Source organism: Vigna umbellata, chromosome 9 (genome assembly GCF_029865625.1).
Source record: "Vigna umbellata cultivar VRB3 chromosome 9, Vumbellata_1.0, whole genome shotgun sequence".
Taxonomy (NCBI): Eukaryota; Viridiplantae; Streptophyta; class Magnoliopsida; order Fabales; family Fabaceae; genus Vigna; species Vigna umbellata.
Window position 1 is genome coordinate 40,143,720 of NC_142173.1, and position 18,051 is coordinate 40,161,770.

General features: G+C 33.4%; 2 protein-coding genes across 2 annotated transcripts; one reads left to right on the forward strand and one right to left on the reverse strand.

The window, feature by feature from the left end:
* Window positions 1–2,569: 2,569 nt before the first annotated feature.
* On the reverse strand, window positions 2,570–4,367 carry LOC124834985 (large ribosomal subunit protein uL16-like). Its single transcript, XM_047309828.2, has 4 exons — window positions 4,241–4,367; window positions 3,184–3,685; window positions 2,978–3,059; window positions 2,570–2,807 (listed from the first exon to the last, which is right to left on the reverse strand). Exons 1-4 carry the CDS (start codon window positions 4,248–4,250, stop codon window positions 2,736–2,738), a joined length of 666 nt encoding a protein of 221 aa, XP_047165784.1. The 5' UTR covers window positions 4,251–4,367; the 3' UTR covers window positions 2,570–2,735.
* A 12,788-nt stretch (window positions 4,368–17,155) lies between these two features.
* On the forward strand, window positions 17,156–17,696 carry LOC148193518 (uncharacterized). The gene is made up of 2 exons (XM_088098618.1): window positions 17,156–17,368; window positions 17,436–17,696. The coding sequence occupies exons 1-2, from the start codon at window positions 17,156–17,158 to the stop codon at window positions 17,694–17,696; spliced, it is 474 nt and encodes a 157-aa protein (XP_087954744.1).
* Window positions 17,697–18,051: the final 355 nt, after the last annotated feature.

The window sequence follows — 18,051 nt, forward strand, 5'->3', positions numbered from 1 at the left end:
TAAGCTTTTGAAACGAAAGATGTATCACTTGAGCAGAGCATCCTCACTTCAATCTTCTTTTCATGGAGAGAAAATCAACTATAAATCTCTCCCTTGCAACATATAAACTAGCATTCGAGTAACCACATTCTTAAATGGGAGAGAAAAATGATATGGTTTTTATCTCGCTTGAGCATTCAAAAGAGAGATTCTATTATAAAATTTATCAACTTTTATAGATACAATATATCAAGTTGATTCTCCTCTTAATTCAAAGCTAATACAATTATTTACAATTTTTATATTACTAAATTCTTTTAAGTACAAAAACATACTTAAACGCCATTTCAGTAATTCTGCACGTGGAAATATATAAGAAAATCTAAATTCCAAACTAAATCGTCTAATTACGTACAAGAAAACTATGTTTCATTGACTTAATCTTTTTTCTCAGAGCACTAGTATTTTGTCTTGAACTAACCTAACTCAATATAAAACTCAGTCAAGAAATTATTTTTTAACTCAACTCTATATTCAACATAATAACTCCTTATTCTAACTCTTTAATCTAATTCAGATACACCCATTAGTCATTAATTAACAATAGATAAAAAGTATTGCAAAAAATAGCTAAAAAGTATATTACTAAGCGCTATATAATGCATCAATATGAAAAATAGGATCATGAAAGGAAGAATGATAGTACATTTTACCTTTTCTTCTTAATTTTCGTATGACCTAAATGCAACAACTAATGAAATTCTAACAGACATCAGTGTTTTTCCATTTTGACCTTGTTCATTAAAATCTCATATGTAGCTCATTTATTCTCACTGCGTGTTTTTTTCCACACGGAACTGACTAAGAAACGTTCTGCTTTCGATTTTATTGACATTGGTTATGATTGCTTGCTGTATTGTTGCTATTATTAGGTTATTTAATATGATGGTTGATTGTGAAAATTTAATTGAGGATGAGACGTTAGGAATTGGCAATAAAATGACTTTTTTTATGTTTGGCGAAAAATCGAAATGAGTTAAAGAGAGTGTTGGTGAATGCTGTAGAAACTACAGCACGTTCTATGAGACAGTGGAACCAATTTTCAAGAGAAATGACAAAGGGGTCGTTGGTAATTGTTGTTCTCGAGATATAAAGAAAAGTGGTTCGTGTCCATTATTTAACCAAGACCTGTGACTATTGAATCGTTCACGTTTTGGCTTAGTGACTCTAAGCCGTAAAATTCAAGAAACGTTGTCATAAAAAGAATTGAAGAAGCATAAAAGTGGATGGGAAGCAATACAAAAGGTGCACTTTCTAGTCCATTATATTTCATGCTACTCAATGTAGGTAAAGCTAATTATGTAGGAGTGTTATGATGTTTTATTTTAGTTGAATTGTAAGTATAGACTACAACTCTCATTTAGTGAAAGAAATTGAGGTGGAAGAAAAAATAAGGAGAAATGAGTAAAAGGTTAAGATGTTGAATTAAAATTAAGTAAAGTAAAAAAAAATGAATGAAAGGTAAAATATTACGTGTTCAGTTGGAAATAAAAAAAAAATAAAATGCGGTAGTTAATGAGAAAAACAAATTTGTTCTTATAATGTTTGCTGAGTTTTTTATCGTATTTTTCTGAGTTCTTAAAATATGTTATTAGACAATAAAAAAAATCAGTAGAAAACATTGACTCAAATCCAGTAAAGAATCTTGACGCAAATCCAGTAAATGAAATTAGAGTTTTTTCTTTAGATGGATAACAAAAACCAAGACATCACAATTGACAGCGGATTCACGCTTGATAAAGTTTTTTATGCATGAGACTCTAATTCTAATTGATAAAAAAAAATAAAAATTGGTGATAAAAATACTTTGTAATTTCAAGGATTAGGTGAAAAAATTGTAAGATTTAAGATATAAAAATTGGTTTTTGAGAATATCTCTGTATGCATATTCCGTTAGGATTAACAACTAATTACATGATTACATACTTTGATACATATTTAATAACCACCAATAATCATATTATAAGTTTCCTTCTACACTTTTCCCTGGATAACACATTTTGCCTTTCACAAGGCACGTCCTTTTAACTCCCTCTTTTCTGTGTTTTCAAATGCCCAATCTTCCCTCACATCAAACTGACCTTAATGATCCACCCAGATGGCAATGATAGTTTACATAAAGCACAGAATGGGCAGACAATGATCAGTGAAGTAGAGGATCCATCCATGGAATTGCCATAAAACGATGATAATTTTCATCAGTTGATGAACAAGAGGTAGCTTACAGAGGAATCAACACTACAGATTTCGGCACTTCACTGTTACTTTCATGGCAAGGAACAGTGGCATCTAATTTTCTAAACCAGAAAGGTTACGCAGTTCTTCAAACTTCGTGTATGTATACACAGCTTACACACCACATAGCTCCCAAGAAAAAGCCATCAAGTTTATGGCCAAGTAGGTCTCATTCACGTTAAAGTTTGATACACTATCAGTGCTATCAATAAATCTCGTTAATAAAATAATACCAGGTACCATCGGTGAAGCTGACGAAAAATCGAAAACTAACAAACAAAAAGGAGACGTAGAATATCATAACAAAATATAGCATTAAAATTAAAATAACCAATACAAGAGGTTCTGCAAAAACAAATGAACTCAACTTAGTTTAAGGGAGTGTACTGACAAAATAACCGATTAAATCTTGCAAAACTACTATAATTCAATCTCTAACACTTAATGTAACAGACACAGACTTAAGCAGTAGCACTGTTCAGAAAAGCTCTTCCAGGTTGGCGGTTGGCCAATGGTCCATGGCATCCAAGAAGCTACAAGACCACAAAAGAGAAATTGATATGAGCCCAAATGAGTACATTTAAAGTATTTCACAGAGAAAATATTTCATTCAGAAACGAGATTTTGTGCACCCCACGCTTAGATGTTGTACACATGTATATGACAGAATCTATATAACAAGATTCCAGTTCGTTCACATTACCTTTGCATTAACACCATCCGGCACAATTCTGTTCTCTGACTTAAACCTGATATAATCAGAACGGCTAAACTTGGTGAAGCCCCTGAGCACGCATTTCAAACAATAATAACCAAAATTAAACACGGAAGAAAAATATGGCTGCGTAATAAAACAGAAAATTTATGCAGAAAATTAATTACTAATCTGCCAAAAGTGCAAATATATACCATTTCCTGCTAACAATAATCTTTTGACGACCAGGGAATTTGAACTTGGCACGGCGAAGAGCCTCCTGTGCATGGTGGCTGTTGCTGTCCTTGCAGCGGACAGAAAGGAGCACCTGCCCGATGGCCACTCTAGCACAAGTACCCTGTGGCTTTCCAAAAGCACCTCTCATTCCAGTTTGGAGCCTATCAGCTCCAGCACATGAAAGCATCTTGTTGATCCTAAGAACATGGAATGGGTGCACTCGGACCCTCAAGTGGAAAGCATCCTTTCCAGCAAACTTTGCCATGTACTTGTTGCAAGCAATGCGGGCAGCTTCCAATGCTTCACTCGAAACATTTTCCTTCTCCCAACTTACCAGATGGACACAGAAAGGAAACTCATCCACACCTTTCTTCTTCATGCCAACATCATAAATTCTGATCTTGGGATCCGGAACACCACGACAAAAACGGGACTTGGGGTATGGCTTGTTTTTAATTTGCCTATAACACCTAGCAGGTCCTAAATAAAACAGCATTCGTAATTACAATCACCTCAATCACACATAAAATCTGGAGCAGTTCATTTCAAAACATAATATATTTTAATTGTAATTCCAAACAGTAAAGCATAAATCGTATTCAATATTAATACTAGAAAACTGACAACCAAGAATATGGAAGAATTTGGACGAGCTCATTCAATAATGAGATTGTAATTTTTAACAGAACAACATATATTCATGATGAATATTAATACCTAAAAAGATAAATTTGAGCATACCATCAAGCACAACACAAAACCACTCTTACAATGAATAAGGCAAAATCATTAAAACAGTCATCTAGCTTTAAATCAACAGTAATCACATCAACACGAAAATAAAACATACCTAGAAACTCATTTTCCGAAATCGATATAAATTTAAATGAAAGAGGAAATAGTTCGCGAGAATCGGAAGCACATAGATTCAAAAAAAAAAGAATCTTACAACAATAGTTAATTATAACATAGAAGATAAGAAATTGAACCAAGCAATCAAAACTCAGTGAAGAGGATAAGGAGGATAGAACTTACTTCTCCCCATGGCTGCGTCTCTCTCTTCTCCACACGCGTTATAGCTGAGACTATCTACGCAACCCCAAACCCTAGAAAAAGTTGTTTATATAGAGGCAGTTCCGTAGGGCTTTTGCCTGTTTATGAGTTGGGCTTCTTTTGGGCCCAAATTGTACTATCGGAGTTTATAAACTGATAAATTATTTTCTTTTAACGCAAAAACATTTCATTATTTTTGAATGAATCGTTTTATTTTATTTACTAAATTTAAAAGATGAAGCATTCCAGATTTACGAAGTCTAAAACTAAAAAAGAGTGTTAAATAGGTTAGGAATTTTTTGGTTTCTTTAAGATTGATTTAATTTGACTTAAGTAACAAAAAGTTGAGATTAGTTAATTTGAATCACTTGTAATAATTGTGTTTTTTTTTCTTTTAAAAGAGTAAAAATTCATGTATTTTTTTATTTTTTTTAATTTACTTTTGAATTAAGCAATGGAAATAAAGGAGTGGATAAGAAAAGAAATGAAGAGAAATAAAATGAAAATAGTTTAATTGGTTGAACTAAGGAAAAGATAATGAAAAGTTTATCGTGATTTAATACGAAAATTTAATATTGATATATTTAAAAAAAATCAAAGTGTTAGTATATTAAAAATGTAAGTAGAATCAATGTTAAGAAATGTTTTAGTATGTATCATTATCTTTATAGGGTTAAATTGTTTCTCTCGTTACAAGTCAAACATTCACATGTAAAGTATTCGAAGATTATCTTATATCTTTAATGTAATTTTGTAATGCGACACTTTAAGTTTTAAAAACCTTAATTGAAGTTGAAATTAAACAAAAATTAAAATGAACAAAAATCATTATAAAATGTTGTTGATGATCATGGTTGATTTGTTATGTTGTTAGATTAGTAGCATAACCCTTAGGCCAACCAATTGAAAGATTTTCATTGTTAAGATGTTGTTAATGATAATCGGTAATCTTCCTTTGTTGTTATATACCATTAATGACATTTTTTTCAAAATAGTATTTCATTAAACCAATTTTTCTACTGCTAGATTATATTCGTCGTGACAATAAAACCTATCATATTTCAAAATTGCTTTTTTGACCTCACTATGCAAGTGATCGGTAGCAAATACTTTCAAGTTTAAGTAAAAGACCTTAATTAGATCTTCGTAGTACAAAGAATTTTGAGAAATAAAGTGGTTGAAGCCATAATATGCTACTAAATACTAATGATATCGTTTAGCAAACTCAGTAAGGGAAAAATTTCATTGAATTTTTTTTTCAAACATATATAATAATTCACTAGTACAAAAACAACTTATAACGAGTTCAATATCCATCCACTGAATAGTCAATGTTAAAAATGAGCGGTGACATTTTTATAAATAAATGCAATTATTAAACGTTGTTTATAATTGTAATTCGACGTAAAATGATATAACACGTTAAATGCCTTTTAAATTCACCATCAAAAGGTTAGTGAATTCAACAAAAATTTGAGTGGGAGATTGAAAATTCATTCATTTTATCTTAGCGCGCAATTTCCTCTTCTCTTCTCAAACTTTTCTTGAACGAAGTTTGACGAGTATCACATGTAATCGTTCTTTCATTTGATACAAATGCATGTTAATTAACTACTTTATTTATGATTTTTGTTTGTTTTAACCGATTATTTTCATGTTCTTGTTCTTCATAGGCGCATTTTGTGTTCTCTATTGCTGGTGACGAAACTTTATTCCGACGAACCCACCTTTTGAAGGTTAGTTTTCGTTTTCATTTTTAAGAACTTATTTGTTAAACTTGTTTGTTGTTTTTTTGTTGAACTTGGTTGTTGCTGTTGTTTGGTTGAACTTGTTTGTTGTTTTTGTTTGATTGAACTTGTATGTTGTTGGTTATTATTGTTTATTGTTAATACTACACTAAACATTCATAGTTCATGCTTTATAAAATACCAAAAACTGAAATTTGTTGTTTTTCTGCTTTTCAGGTCAAAAAAATTTGATTAACGTCAAATATTAAATTCGACGTTAAGTTAACGTCGTATATTGACAAAATTCGACGTTAATTTAACCTCGAATTTTTTAAATTCGATGTCAATTTAACGTCTCTTTATATGACATCGTTTGTGAATTCACTGTTAACAACCCAAAATATTCGACATTGTACGCGATTTTTGTATTAGTGATTTAAACATGATTATTGAATTGTTGAGTTTTATCTAAAACCTCCTTCACATTGTGGTAGCTTAGGAGGCAGAACTCCATCAATTATTGTGAGATTATATCCTTTCTATCATTTTCAAATCTATGTGTCTTATTATTTTTGGAAAAGAAAGACATAAATGATGAAAAATAAAAATACAAATCACATTAATGATAAAATATGTAACATAAAAATGTCTTTAAAAATGTGCATTAAAGCGTTGAGCAATTAACATGAAAAAAATAGTACACATTAATTTTAAGGTTTAAACCTTCAAGTATTTATATTTATTCGAAAATCTCAATTCAATCCTCGGATTTTGAAAAATTCCAATTTGATCTGTTTTGCTTAAATGTGTAACAAATATGTCAAAATTATTAATGCTATGCAAAGTAGGCATGGTGATGTGGATTTTTTTAGGATGTAAAATTTAACTTTCGTTATTGGAAGCGATCTTGATGGAAGAAGTCGTGAACAGGAAGAAGACAAATAACAATCTGGTCTACAAAATTGACATGGCCGAGGACAAGAGGGTGTCCGAGGAGGTCAAAAAGTTTGTAGAATAGTAAGAAGAACTTAGCAAGTTCGTCTAATAGCAAGAACTTGGAAAGACTGTCGAATAGAAAAGAAAACTCGACAAGATTATGGAGTAGCAAGGAGTACTCAACAAGTTTGTCAAGTAGAAAAGAAAGATCAGCTAGACAACTGAATAGGTTGGAAAGGTTACTAAGATATGCAAATAGACCAGACAACGAGGTGAAACATATGAAGAACTTGGCAAGACAGCCAAGTAGAGTGAACTCAAAATAATTGAGTAGTATGGGGAACTCGACATGACAACAAATTAATGCGGTGAACTGGTAGAACAAATGAGCAACATGGATAGGCCAACTTGATAACTTGATAGGCCTTGGAGGTGCTTAGACTTCTTGCATAGCTTGAAAGAGCATGTAGAGAGTTCTTAGAATAATGTAAAGAGCTTGTGGAACCTGAGATAAGCTCGTTGAGCAAAGAATTTGGAAACGGTGTGGCAAACATGCTCGGATTTCTATATTAGAATATGAAGGTCAATGAGGAATTAAGTGAGCAAATGAACAACTCAAATAACTCGGTAGAGTATGTTGATAGCTCGGTATGTTGGTGTGAGGTGGGCGTGGTTCGTTATTTCGAAAGGAAAATTTTATTTTGGTAAGTACCCTAGTACGAGAAGCTTAGAAACTAAAAGTAGAAGCTTGCAAATCGAAAGTATTAGCAACTTCATTTTGATGTAATCATTAAGTACAATTGTTGGAGTTCCATATTTTTTAGGACAATGAGATTTGAATTTATGGACCAATATGTATAGCGTGGGGAAATGTCTGCATAGCTTAGGGAAGTGTTTGGACAATCCGAGGAAGTGATAGGATAGTTAGGGGAAGTGCTTGAGGTAAGCTCGCTGAGCAAAGAATTTAGAAACCATGTGGCAAACAAGCTTGATTTTCTAGATTGAAAGATTAAGACCAAGGAGGAATTTAGAGAACAAGTCAATAACTCAAATAGCTTGGTAGTTATCTTCAATTTTCACCACAGTGTCACGAGTTTCATTCCTTCACCATCCCTTTCTTTCATCTTCACCATAATTCTATCCTTTTCTTTACTCTTAGGACTTTCTTCAATTCCTTGTTCACTACACCACTGGAAATAAATGCAGCCAATCAATTCTTCACACCCACTTTGTCCAACAAAACAACAAAAACTCACTTCGAAAAATAGTCAATTTTGGTTCCATGGATCTTACCTTGAACTTAGAGCAACCCCAAAATTGATTTTCCTTATTCTTAGGAGTTCTAGCAATTCTCAAGACTGCATTTTCACAACAGTAGTAAATGGGTTTTATAAAGCCTGCACATTTAAATGTTAAGGCGAAAAAATACAATACCTTATGTCGCAACCGGAATCGCGACAGGACGACGATCCAAAAAGAAACGGGTTTTGAAAAAGAGATTTGGAGTCGCCACCATAGTTTATTCTGGAAAACTACGGAAAAACCATAAAACGATAAGACACTGTCCACGGAAACCAGATTCTAGGTTCGGGAGTCGGTTACGTGTAGGGAAGGTGTTAGCACCCTACAACGCCTGCCCTAAAGCAGTACCTCTAACTAAATGCACGAATATGATGTGGTTTTCAAAATGTTTAACTATCCCCTAAAATAAAATTCTAAATAAACAAAATATATTTTTTAGTTTTTTTGGGCCCGACAAGGATTGACCTTGCTCCTACGTATTCTCATTCAGAATGAGAAATCAGGGTTACGTAGTTCTTTTGGAGATTGGAAAGCTTGTTTGAGAAATTGTTTAGAAAATTTGTTTGAAAAATGATTACGGATAAATTTGGATTTTTGGGAAAGTGAACCTGACAAGGTCTAGCCTTGCTCCTACGTATCTCCACTTTTGATGAAGAATCAAGGATCACGTAGTTCTGGAAGAAAGACTGTTTGTTTGCTTGAAAGTGTTGATGTTTTTAGTTTTTGAAGATTTTACAGTTTTTTGTATCTTTTGAGAAAAAGGTGAAAAGGTTTTTAGCACAAGGACGATGCGAGCGATCACACATGCGCTTAACCTTAAAAGCATATTTTTGTAATTTTATTTGAGAAAGAAGAAAAGGTTTTTAGCACAAGGACGATGCGAGCGATCACACATGTGCTTAACCTTTAAAACATATTTTTATAATTTTATTTGAGAAAGAAGAAAAAAGGTTGTTAGCACAAGGACGATGCGAGCGATCACACATGTACTTAACCTTCAAAATATATTTTTGTATTTTTTTATATTTTTTTATAAAAAGGAGAAAAGGTTTTTAGCACAAGGACGATGCGAGCGATCACACATGCGCTTAACCTTAAAAGCATATTTTTGTAATTTTATTTGAGAAAGAAGAAAAGGTTTTTAGCACAAGGACGATGCGAGCGATCACACATGTGCTTAACCTTTAAAACATATTTTTATAATTTTATTTGAGAAAGAAGAAAAAAGGTTGTTAGCACAAGGACGATGCGAGCGATCACACATGTACTTAACCTTCAAAATATATTTTTGTATTTTTTTATATTTTTTTATAAAAAGGAGAAAAGGTTTTTAGCACGAGGACGATGCGAGCGATCACACACGTGCCTAACCTTTAAAATATATTTTTGTATTTTTTATAATATTTATAATTTTAATATTTTTTTATAATTTTTATGGAGAACGAAACAAACAAGTCCAATAGATATAAATAAAACAAAGGGGTGTGGGCTATCATACAAGGGGTTACATGCAATAAAAACTAACTAATAAAAAGAAAACAAAAGCATAAAAAATAAAGCAAGAAAAAAAAAGCCCAACATGAATAGAGGTACAGAGATAAAAACCAGAGGTGTGGAGTGAAATTGAGTCTCTTTAGTTTGGGCCCAAACCCCCTTTTTAACTTTGTACCTATCAGGGGTGTAAGGATGAAATTTAGAGGTGCAATTGAATATTGTATCCAGGCCCCATTCTCTCTTTTTTTTTTATTTTCTTGGCAGAAAGGCTTAAGCCCAAATGAAAAGGGGGTACGAAGCATGAAACCGGGGGTGCAGACAGAGATCCATTCCTTTTTTTTTTTTTAGGGTTTGGATGGGTCTGAGCCCAGGGAGTGGATAGGGGTGAGCGAGTGAGAAATGAGGGGTGCGTGAAAGGGGAAGAGGTTCTTATTATGTATTTTTGTTTTAGAGGGAGCTGGGTCAGAAAACAATAACGGGCCAAGGCGTTTTCCTTGTTCCAGAAAACCTCAGGGGTTCTCCCATTTTCTCCGCACCACTTCACCAAGATGAGACCCAGGGTCTCTTTCCTCTCCCAGCAGTTCGCCGGCGATCCAAACATAAACGGCCACCGCGCTCCAGCCAGAATCGTCGCCCTTTCCAACACCCACGAACGAGACCATCGCCGGCCGCCGCTCCAGCTCCCCTTCTCCTCTTCGCGCGCGGGAAGTTCTCCCCCTTTCCCTACCATAGTCGCCGCCACCCCAGAGGCGTAACCTGCCGCCACCGAGACCGTCGCGAGCCGCGGCCGTTGCCACCAAACCAGGGCCATCGCCGGTCACGCGGGAGGGAGAAAAACTCTCGTCTCTCCGTGCCGTGCGTCCGGACCTCCACCCAACTAGCAGTCGCGAGCCGCTTGTCGCCGTCACGGGCCGCTCTGTCAAACCTCCTCTTCTGCCATAGCCGTCGCGAGCTTACGCCGGAAAGAACAACGCCTTTCCCGACAGTCCCAACCGAGATGCACAGAGATTATCTTCTTCTCCTCACATTGTTGTCTTAGTTTAGAATTCACAATCTAAAGATGGGTCCAGAGGTGGTTGTTGGGGATGAAAAATGAAGAAGAAAGATGAAAATGATAGGTGCTGGTTGTGAGTTTTTTTTTTTGGAGATTTTTTTTGGTCATGGGTGAATCCGGATTGGGGTGGTTATGATGGGTTGGGTTGTTTCTCAGATTTCTTGCAGGTTTGGTGTGGTTCACGGTGGTCGGAGGTGAATGTTGAGGGCGAAGAGGATAATGATGATGGGTGTTGATGACTCGAGGGAATCAGAGATGAAGGCAGAGGAAGAAGATGGTTTTCTGTGATGCGCGTGATGGAGGGAGTTGGTTTTGGAGGGTGTGATTTTGTTGAGTGAACAGAGAAGAGCGTGAGAGTGAATGGAAGATAGGAAAATGGTGGGTTCTCTGGCTTTGAGTGTGCTGAAGGAATTGAAAGTTTTGCGTGTGAGGGGGTATTGAGTGAAGATTGATGTTGGTCGTGAAGTAGAGGTGAATGAATGGAATGGGTTTCAAGAGCAGAGAGGTTGAGATCAGTGATGGCTAGGGAGGATGACAGTAGCATGGAAGAAATACCGATTCACATGAAGACCAATTTGGACTAGCAAGCAGACACATAAATGCTAACAAACACCTATTAGCTGGAGTAGTAAGATTTACCTCTATGGGCTGATTTCGCACTGCCCTGGCTTGTAATTGTCGGTCAATGCTCCTTACTTATCCTCCTCTCTGAACATGGTTGTACTCCTTCTTTGTTGTTGTGGGTGCAGTTAGCTGATGAATGATGAATGGTATATGGGGGTGAGGGGAGTCGAGACTGGATTATAGTTGAAGGTGGAGGTGTTGGAGATCCCGGGAGTCTCAGAGTTTTCATTTTGTTGCGGTCATGAGGTGCCTGATAGGTGGAAGCCAGAAGACGAATTGTGATTCCCCCATGGCTCCTTTTTTCTTTTTCAAAGAAAAGGTTCATCTCAATAGAAAAGGCCTCCTCCAGCTTGCCTCGGAACCCAGGGAAGAAGCCGATCTTCTGACTTAAGATTTCCTTTTTGTGTCTTTTTTTCCTTTTCCGTGTTTGCTCTATGGTCAAAGCCACCATGTACAAACATCATTTCCTTTTTCGTGTTAACTCTTTTCAGCCAGAAGAACCAAATCGATCACGTGAGGCCTTATGGGATGAGAAACGTGAGCATGTTGCTGCAAGTTTCACGGTGAATAACCAAATAATGCTTACCTCGACTGAACAACTACTGCCAAATCCAAAAAAAAAGACTCTAAAAACTGAGTTAACCATTATATTTTTATTCCTTTCTTCTTTTCATTTTCTTAGATTTTTTTTGTTTGTTAACGTTTAACTAAAAACATACATAAAACTTAAGGAGCAAAAAGAAACTAACATACAAAAGAATAAAACCAAAATAACTCCAAATAATAAAATGTAAAAATAAAAAAAAATAAAAATAAAAATAAAAAATAAAAAAATAAACAAAAATAAAAAAATAAGAACAAAATAAAATAAAATAAAATAAAATTAGAATTAAAATTAAATAATACAAAGTGAAACAAAAATGATAAAAAGATATAAAATAAGATAAAATAAAATAAAGTAAAAAGTACGAAACATAATACTTAGTCACCCGGACGAAATTGGGTGTTGACACCTTAAAAGGGGTTGATTAAACCATTTAACTACAGTGAATTATGAAACCAAATGACACGTAATTCATTCAATATTATAGCTCATCAAGTATTCATGTCATTTCAATAAAATTAACAAAAAAGGTCTATTTGTTACACATTTAAAAAGAAAAAAGTTTCAATTAAGAGTACTTAAAATCTAAGACCGAATTAAGATTTTTAAACAAATACAAGGACCAAATTAGGGTTTAAACCTAATTTTAAAAACTAACATGAATAAAAAAATGAAAATAAACATACATAAGGTTAACACAATCCTAACATGTCACATATGTCAAATTTCCAATATTATGAATTTGAGTTATCCATCAATATGTAGACTTATTTGTTCATGATTTATGTTTTTCAATTGTCAATACCTCTCTTTTAGCCATTTCACATCATAGTTGAGTCCCGACAATATTTTAGTCAACATATTTCAGGTACTTACTGTATCTACAACTTTGTCTAAGCGTAATGTAAGTTTGTCAAATTGGATCACTAGAACATTCATCATATGAGTTTTCCTTTTTGTTGCTTTTGTGAAGTGGTACCATTATATGGGATATATTGTGAAGGGTAAGTAGTATATGAATGCATCAAGTGTCATAATAAATGGCTACTCCGCGAGGCTTTCTTCAACCTCATCATTGAGTTCAACCCCTAAACTTTGATTAGTCATGGTTATATAGACTTGACGCGTTTCTCCAACCAAATGTTTGGTTGTAAGATTGACATTCCTCAATTCCTTTGGTTAATTATAATTTTGGAACCCTTTACTCAATTATGAATGGTTTTGTTTACAAGTAAAACCACCAAGTTTATGTATATTATAATGCAAATATCAAGAAAAGTACAAAGTTTCGATAATTTTGATTGTACATCTAAATTTCCAAAAAAAAAAATACACATGTTTAATCTATGATGTTTTCTCCACTTGATCCTTTTATATCATTTAGAGATGGATATAACACACCACTTCCAACTACATCATGCTTTACGTAGAACTTTAGCTTGTATTCAATGTACTTACAACATTTTGCAATGTGGAAATACAACCTACTTAAGGGCTAAAGTGAGACTACGTCTGAACTTTGTCTCCATCTTTGTCATTATATCCTACAAAATTCAAGATTTTAGCCATGAGATATAAAAAAGGAAAAATGCATATATCAATAATTTTGTTATAAGAAAAATTTCACGTAGTATAAGACAAGATTGAATTTAATTCAAAATAATTAGTTTCACATCAAGATCTAACATAATAAAAAGATAATATGAAGCCTTTTTCAATTGAAGTGATTAAAAATAAATGATCATTTCAAGTTACAAACATAATATGGCCAAGGATATATAAGTGCGATAAAATTTCAAGCACAACCAGTATTTTAGTCCATAGTGTCCTAAGATTTGGAAATATTGTGACAATTTCTAGAGAGCATTGGTTACTTCCACTTTATTTTTCTATAGTGTTACATTCAATTCATTCCACTTGCTAACCAAGTGCAAATGGGTAACAATAGAAGCACTATTTAGATTGCTCAGAGGAAAGGCTTAAAATGAACATTCATCATGACATTATTGTTAGATCACCAAATTCCTTTATTCACTCTATGTCAGGAGAAATATATGGTTAATCCTTAAACGTTCGTTGAACTTTACTAATCCAAATCACAAACCTCAAACTCCACCTTATCATTTACCTATACATTAAAATCGTTTAATTTACTACCATTACTTTCAAATCCTATAAATTCCAATATAACCACGTACCATAGAATTCAAAATGTTAAAAGAATATCCCTTGTCAAAATGCAATTGCATAGAGAAAAATATTATTCTTTATGTGTGATGAAAAGTTTTCTTTAATGCATAGATGTCCCAATAAAGCATTATTTATTTTTACAAATAGAAAAATATGACATGGATAATTGTACATCTGATCCTCCTAATATAATTGAAAATATGAAAATATTTGCATTGCATGAACATCATTTATATAATGCATTAAAAGGTTCATATGGATTGGGTACTTCGAGATTGCAAGGGACTGTTAATGACATGAAAATTCAAGTGTTGCTAGATAATGTGAGTTTTCAAGTGGAAAACTTCTAACGGAAAGCTTCTAGTGGAATCCATTCATGATTTTCAAGTGTTGGTTAGGAATGAAAATGCTTTAAGAGGTGAAGGATTTGTTAAAGAATTAAAAGTAAAGATTCAAAAATACTTGTGTACTTGCTTTTAGCTCAGGTGTTGGCTTGGTTTTGAGGTTGCTTGATTATTAACACTAAGGCCATACATTGCAAATTTAGTAAGTTGACTTTAAAGTTCTTAGTTGATAATCAATTCATTATTCTACATGGTGAGCAAAGTAAATCACTGACCAAAGCCTAATTTCATCAATTGTTTAAAATGCACCAGACAATTCAAATCCCATAGCAATAGAACTTGTTGCATAAGCTATTGGTTTATGATTTAACCATTAAACAAAAGCCTAATAGGAAGAATATTGTTAGAAATTTCACCTCCAGGCCGTTTTATATGGTGTTATCTAAACCTCAGATGCAAATGATACCCTTACTCAAAGAAACATTGCGAATAAATTTTGAATTAAAAAGGATTTTGAAGGCACACAAAAGTTGTAATAATAGTAAAAGGTTTAAGCAAATAGGGAGGTTTGAATTGACCCTATTTTAAAAAAAATGTTTATTTTGAAATTGGTAAAAATATTTTTCTTAAATCAGATTGACCGTGAGATTTAACAATGTATCATTTCTGGACTAAACATTTCAGCGGATTAAATTGTGAAATCAATAGTGTAAAATTCTAAAATTAGATTTTATAGAAATACCACTTAATAACCAAATTTCAAAATTTGATTAATTTGATAACTAAGATCAATCACAATAGCAATAGATGCACTGATTTATAATTCTAGTATGCAATCATACAAAGATTATTAGTAAAGATAAAACAAATTAGTTTTCTTGATAAAAACAACTTAGAACAATAAATTGCAAAAACCTAAGTCAATGCACATGAAATTTTTATACTAGTTCACTTCAATAGAGCTACATCTAGCTATTCAAGACAACTTGAGCTTGACCTTTCAATAACTCAAGAAATTACAATATCCTTACAATTGATTTCTTGAAAAATAAAAAACACACAATACAGGTTCCTTGAATCACACATGAAATAACAAATGCACAATAAGAATCCTTCTAGCAGACTTGGACTAACACCAAGAACAACACATGAACGCATGCAAATATACTATAAGGATCAAAGCTCAAGGTTAGATCTCCCTAGTTAATCAAGAACCTTTATATACCTTGTCAACTATGAGCAATCACAACTCCAACACCTCTATGATTAATCACGAACAACAATAACAACACAATCTTCCTTTAAGAGAATAACTTTTTTCAATTTTCATAATTGATTTTGTGTTTTTTGGAAAACTCCTTTCATTTAAAACAAGACTATATAGTATGTAAATTGACATATTGAACCAATGGAAAGTAATTATAATCGATTGATTGATTTCACTTACTCAAGTGAAACTAGTTGATTAATTGTTATTTTAGCTAATTAAATGTTATTCACATAACTATATACACAAGTCATTTAACCAATTAAACACCACTTTAACAAATTAAATAACTGCAAGACACGCATAAGACTTCTATCCTAAGTGAGATTTACACATTGGTTTTCAATCTTTATCAATCTTCAAGCTTTATCAAATCTTCAAGCTTTAAAACTCTTTTTCTAACACTTACAAATTAAAATAAAAAATAATTTAAAAAAATAACTTTTTTATATTATATTTTTTAAAGTTTAAATATATAATAGTATTGTAATTTAAATCATTAACATTTACAAATTAAATTTCACTTACTAGTTATACAATAATATATAAATGTAATAATTATTTTAATTTATTTAATTAAAAAATTCACTAATCAATTAAAAGTTTAAAAAATATTTTATATGATTAAATATGTTTTTAATATTCATTTATATATTTATATAAACTATAAAACCCCAAAAAATAGTATTTTAGAAGTGGTGGTAGTCTAAAAATAGTAAGACTCGGTTATTTTAATATTAAATGGTTTATTTACAAATAGTTTTGTTATAAACGAGTTTCATTATTTTAAAATGTAGGTTTAATGTCTCCGTAGGTCCCTATTTTGGTCATGAATTTCAAATAGGTCCTCTTCATTTTCGGTGTATCAATTGAGTCCTTGTTTTTGTAAAATTGAATCAATTACAGGCCTGCCGTTAATTTGGACAAACGGCCGTTACGGTATTGGTTAGGTGGCATGGTTGAGTGCAGTAACTAATCAGACGTGGCATTTAAAACGATTTTTGTATTAAATAATTGGTATGCACGTATGATTATTCAGTTTTGGGTAAGGGCATACTAGGAAATTTGAAAAAATTAAAGGCCAAGAGGTTTTAATTGACGAATGCACATGAGATTGGGGAAAGAAATTGAGGGTTTTTAATATTAGGGTTCGCGTGAGAGGCCAAAAATGGGATCCTAAGTTCGATCCAAAAATCAGGTGTATCTTTGTTGGATTCGAAGTGGGAGGGTGCGCGTTCTTTGTTGGATTCGAAGTGGGAGGGTGCGCGTTCTTTGTTGGATTCGAAGTGGGAGGGTGCGCGTTCTTTGTTCGATTCGAAGTGGGAGGGTGCGCGTTCTTTGTTCGATTCGAAGTGATGGATAATGAAGTGCAAAAGTCGCATTCTTGTTCATCTTTGACATGCAATGGGTGGCGGAATCAAAACTGTGATGTCGTTTTTCGTGGTGGTGGAGTATCTACCATTGATGGTGTATCACCCCTTTGCCTCTGTGGAGACAAAACAGTGGTAAGAACAGCTAGAACTGCTAAGAACAGAGGGAAGCAATTCTGGAGCTGCCCTAAGTACAAGGTAAGAACATGTAGAAGTAGGGTTTTGTTTGAGTGGAAAGTGGTTTTAATTTTTATTTTTTTCACAGACTGGACATGAAGGTGGTTGCAATTTCTTCAAATGGTGTTGTGAAGACGGTGATGACAAAAGCTATACGAATGTGAAGTGGGAAGAAAAGCATGAGTCTTTGTCAAAGACAAGAGAAATGGGAGGTGGATCGAAGATGATGAGTGATTTGATTAAATCTGTCAACGTTGTGGAGAAATGGATGAAGGTGCTGACAGGATTGGTTATTTTGATTTTTTTACTTAATATTATTGTAATTTCAATATGGATCATAAATCCATAATGTAGTAGTGTTGATCGTATTCTTAGGAAGAAATTAGCCGGGTTTTTCGGTTTGTTAGGATGGAACTGTTTATGTATATGACTAGATGTAGTAGTGTTTATGTATATGACTAGATGTGAAGGAATGAAGTTGTGTTACTGAAGTGATAAACATAATAAATTGAGGTTTTGGTTTAATGTAGCAGGTTTTAAGCCTTTTGAAAATTGTTTAATGTTTATTTTATTCACAGCAATGTTACATAATAATTAACGCTCGGTCCGGTCGTCCTACCGTGTGTATCGCTCGTCAAACTAGGTCCCTGTTCCCTAGCGTTCGGTTTAGTCGTCCTCGCTCGTGTACCGCTCGTCCACCTACG

Excerpts from the sequence above, each read along its gene's own strand:
- LOC124834985 (XM_047309828.2), bottom strand. Across the intron at positions 3,060-3,183 it reads ATTATTGTTAGCAGGAAATG|GGGCTTCACCAAGTTTAGCC; the intron begins GTATATATTTGC and ends ATGCGTGCTCAG. Across the intron at positions 2,808-2,977 it reads CGGATGGTGTTAATGCAAAG|CTTCTTGGATGCCATGGACC; the intron begins GTAATGTGAACG and ends GTGGTCTTGTAG.
- LOC148193518 (XM_088098618.1), top strand. The coding sequence starts at position 17,156 with ATGGATAATGAAGTGCAAAAGTCGCATTCTTGTTCATCTTTGACATGC. Across the intron at positions 17,369-17,435 it reads GGAGCTGCCCTAAGTACAAG|ACTGGACATGAAGGTGGTTG; the intron begins GTAAGAACATGT and ends TTTTTTTCACAG.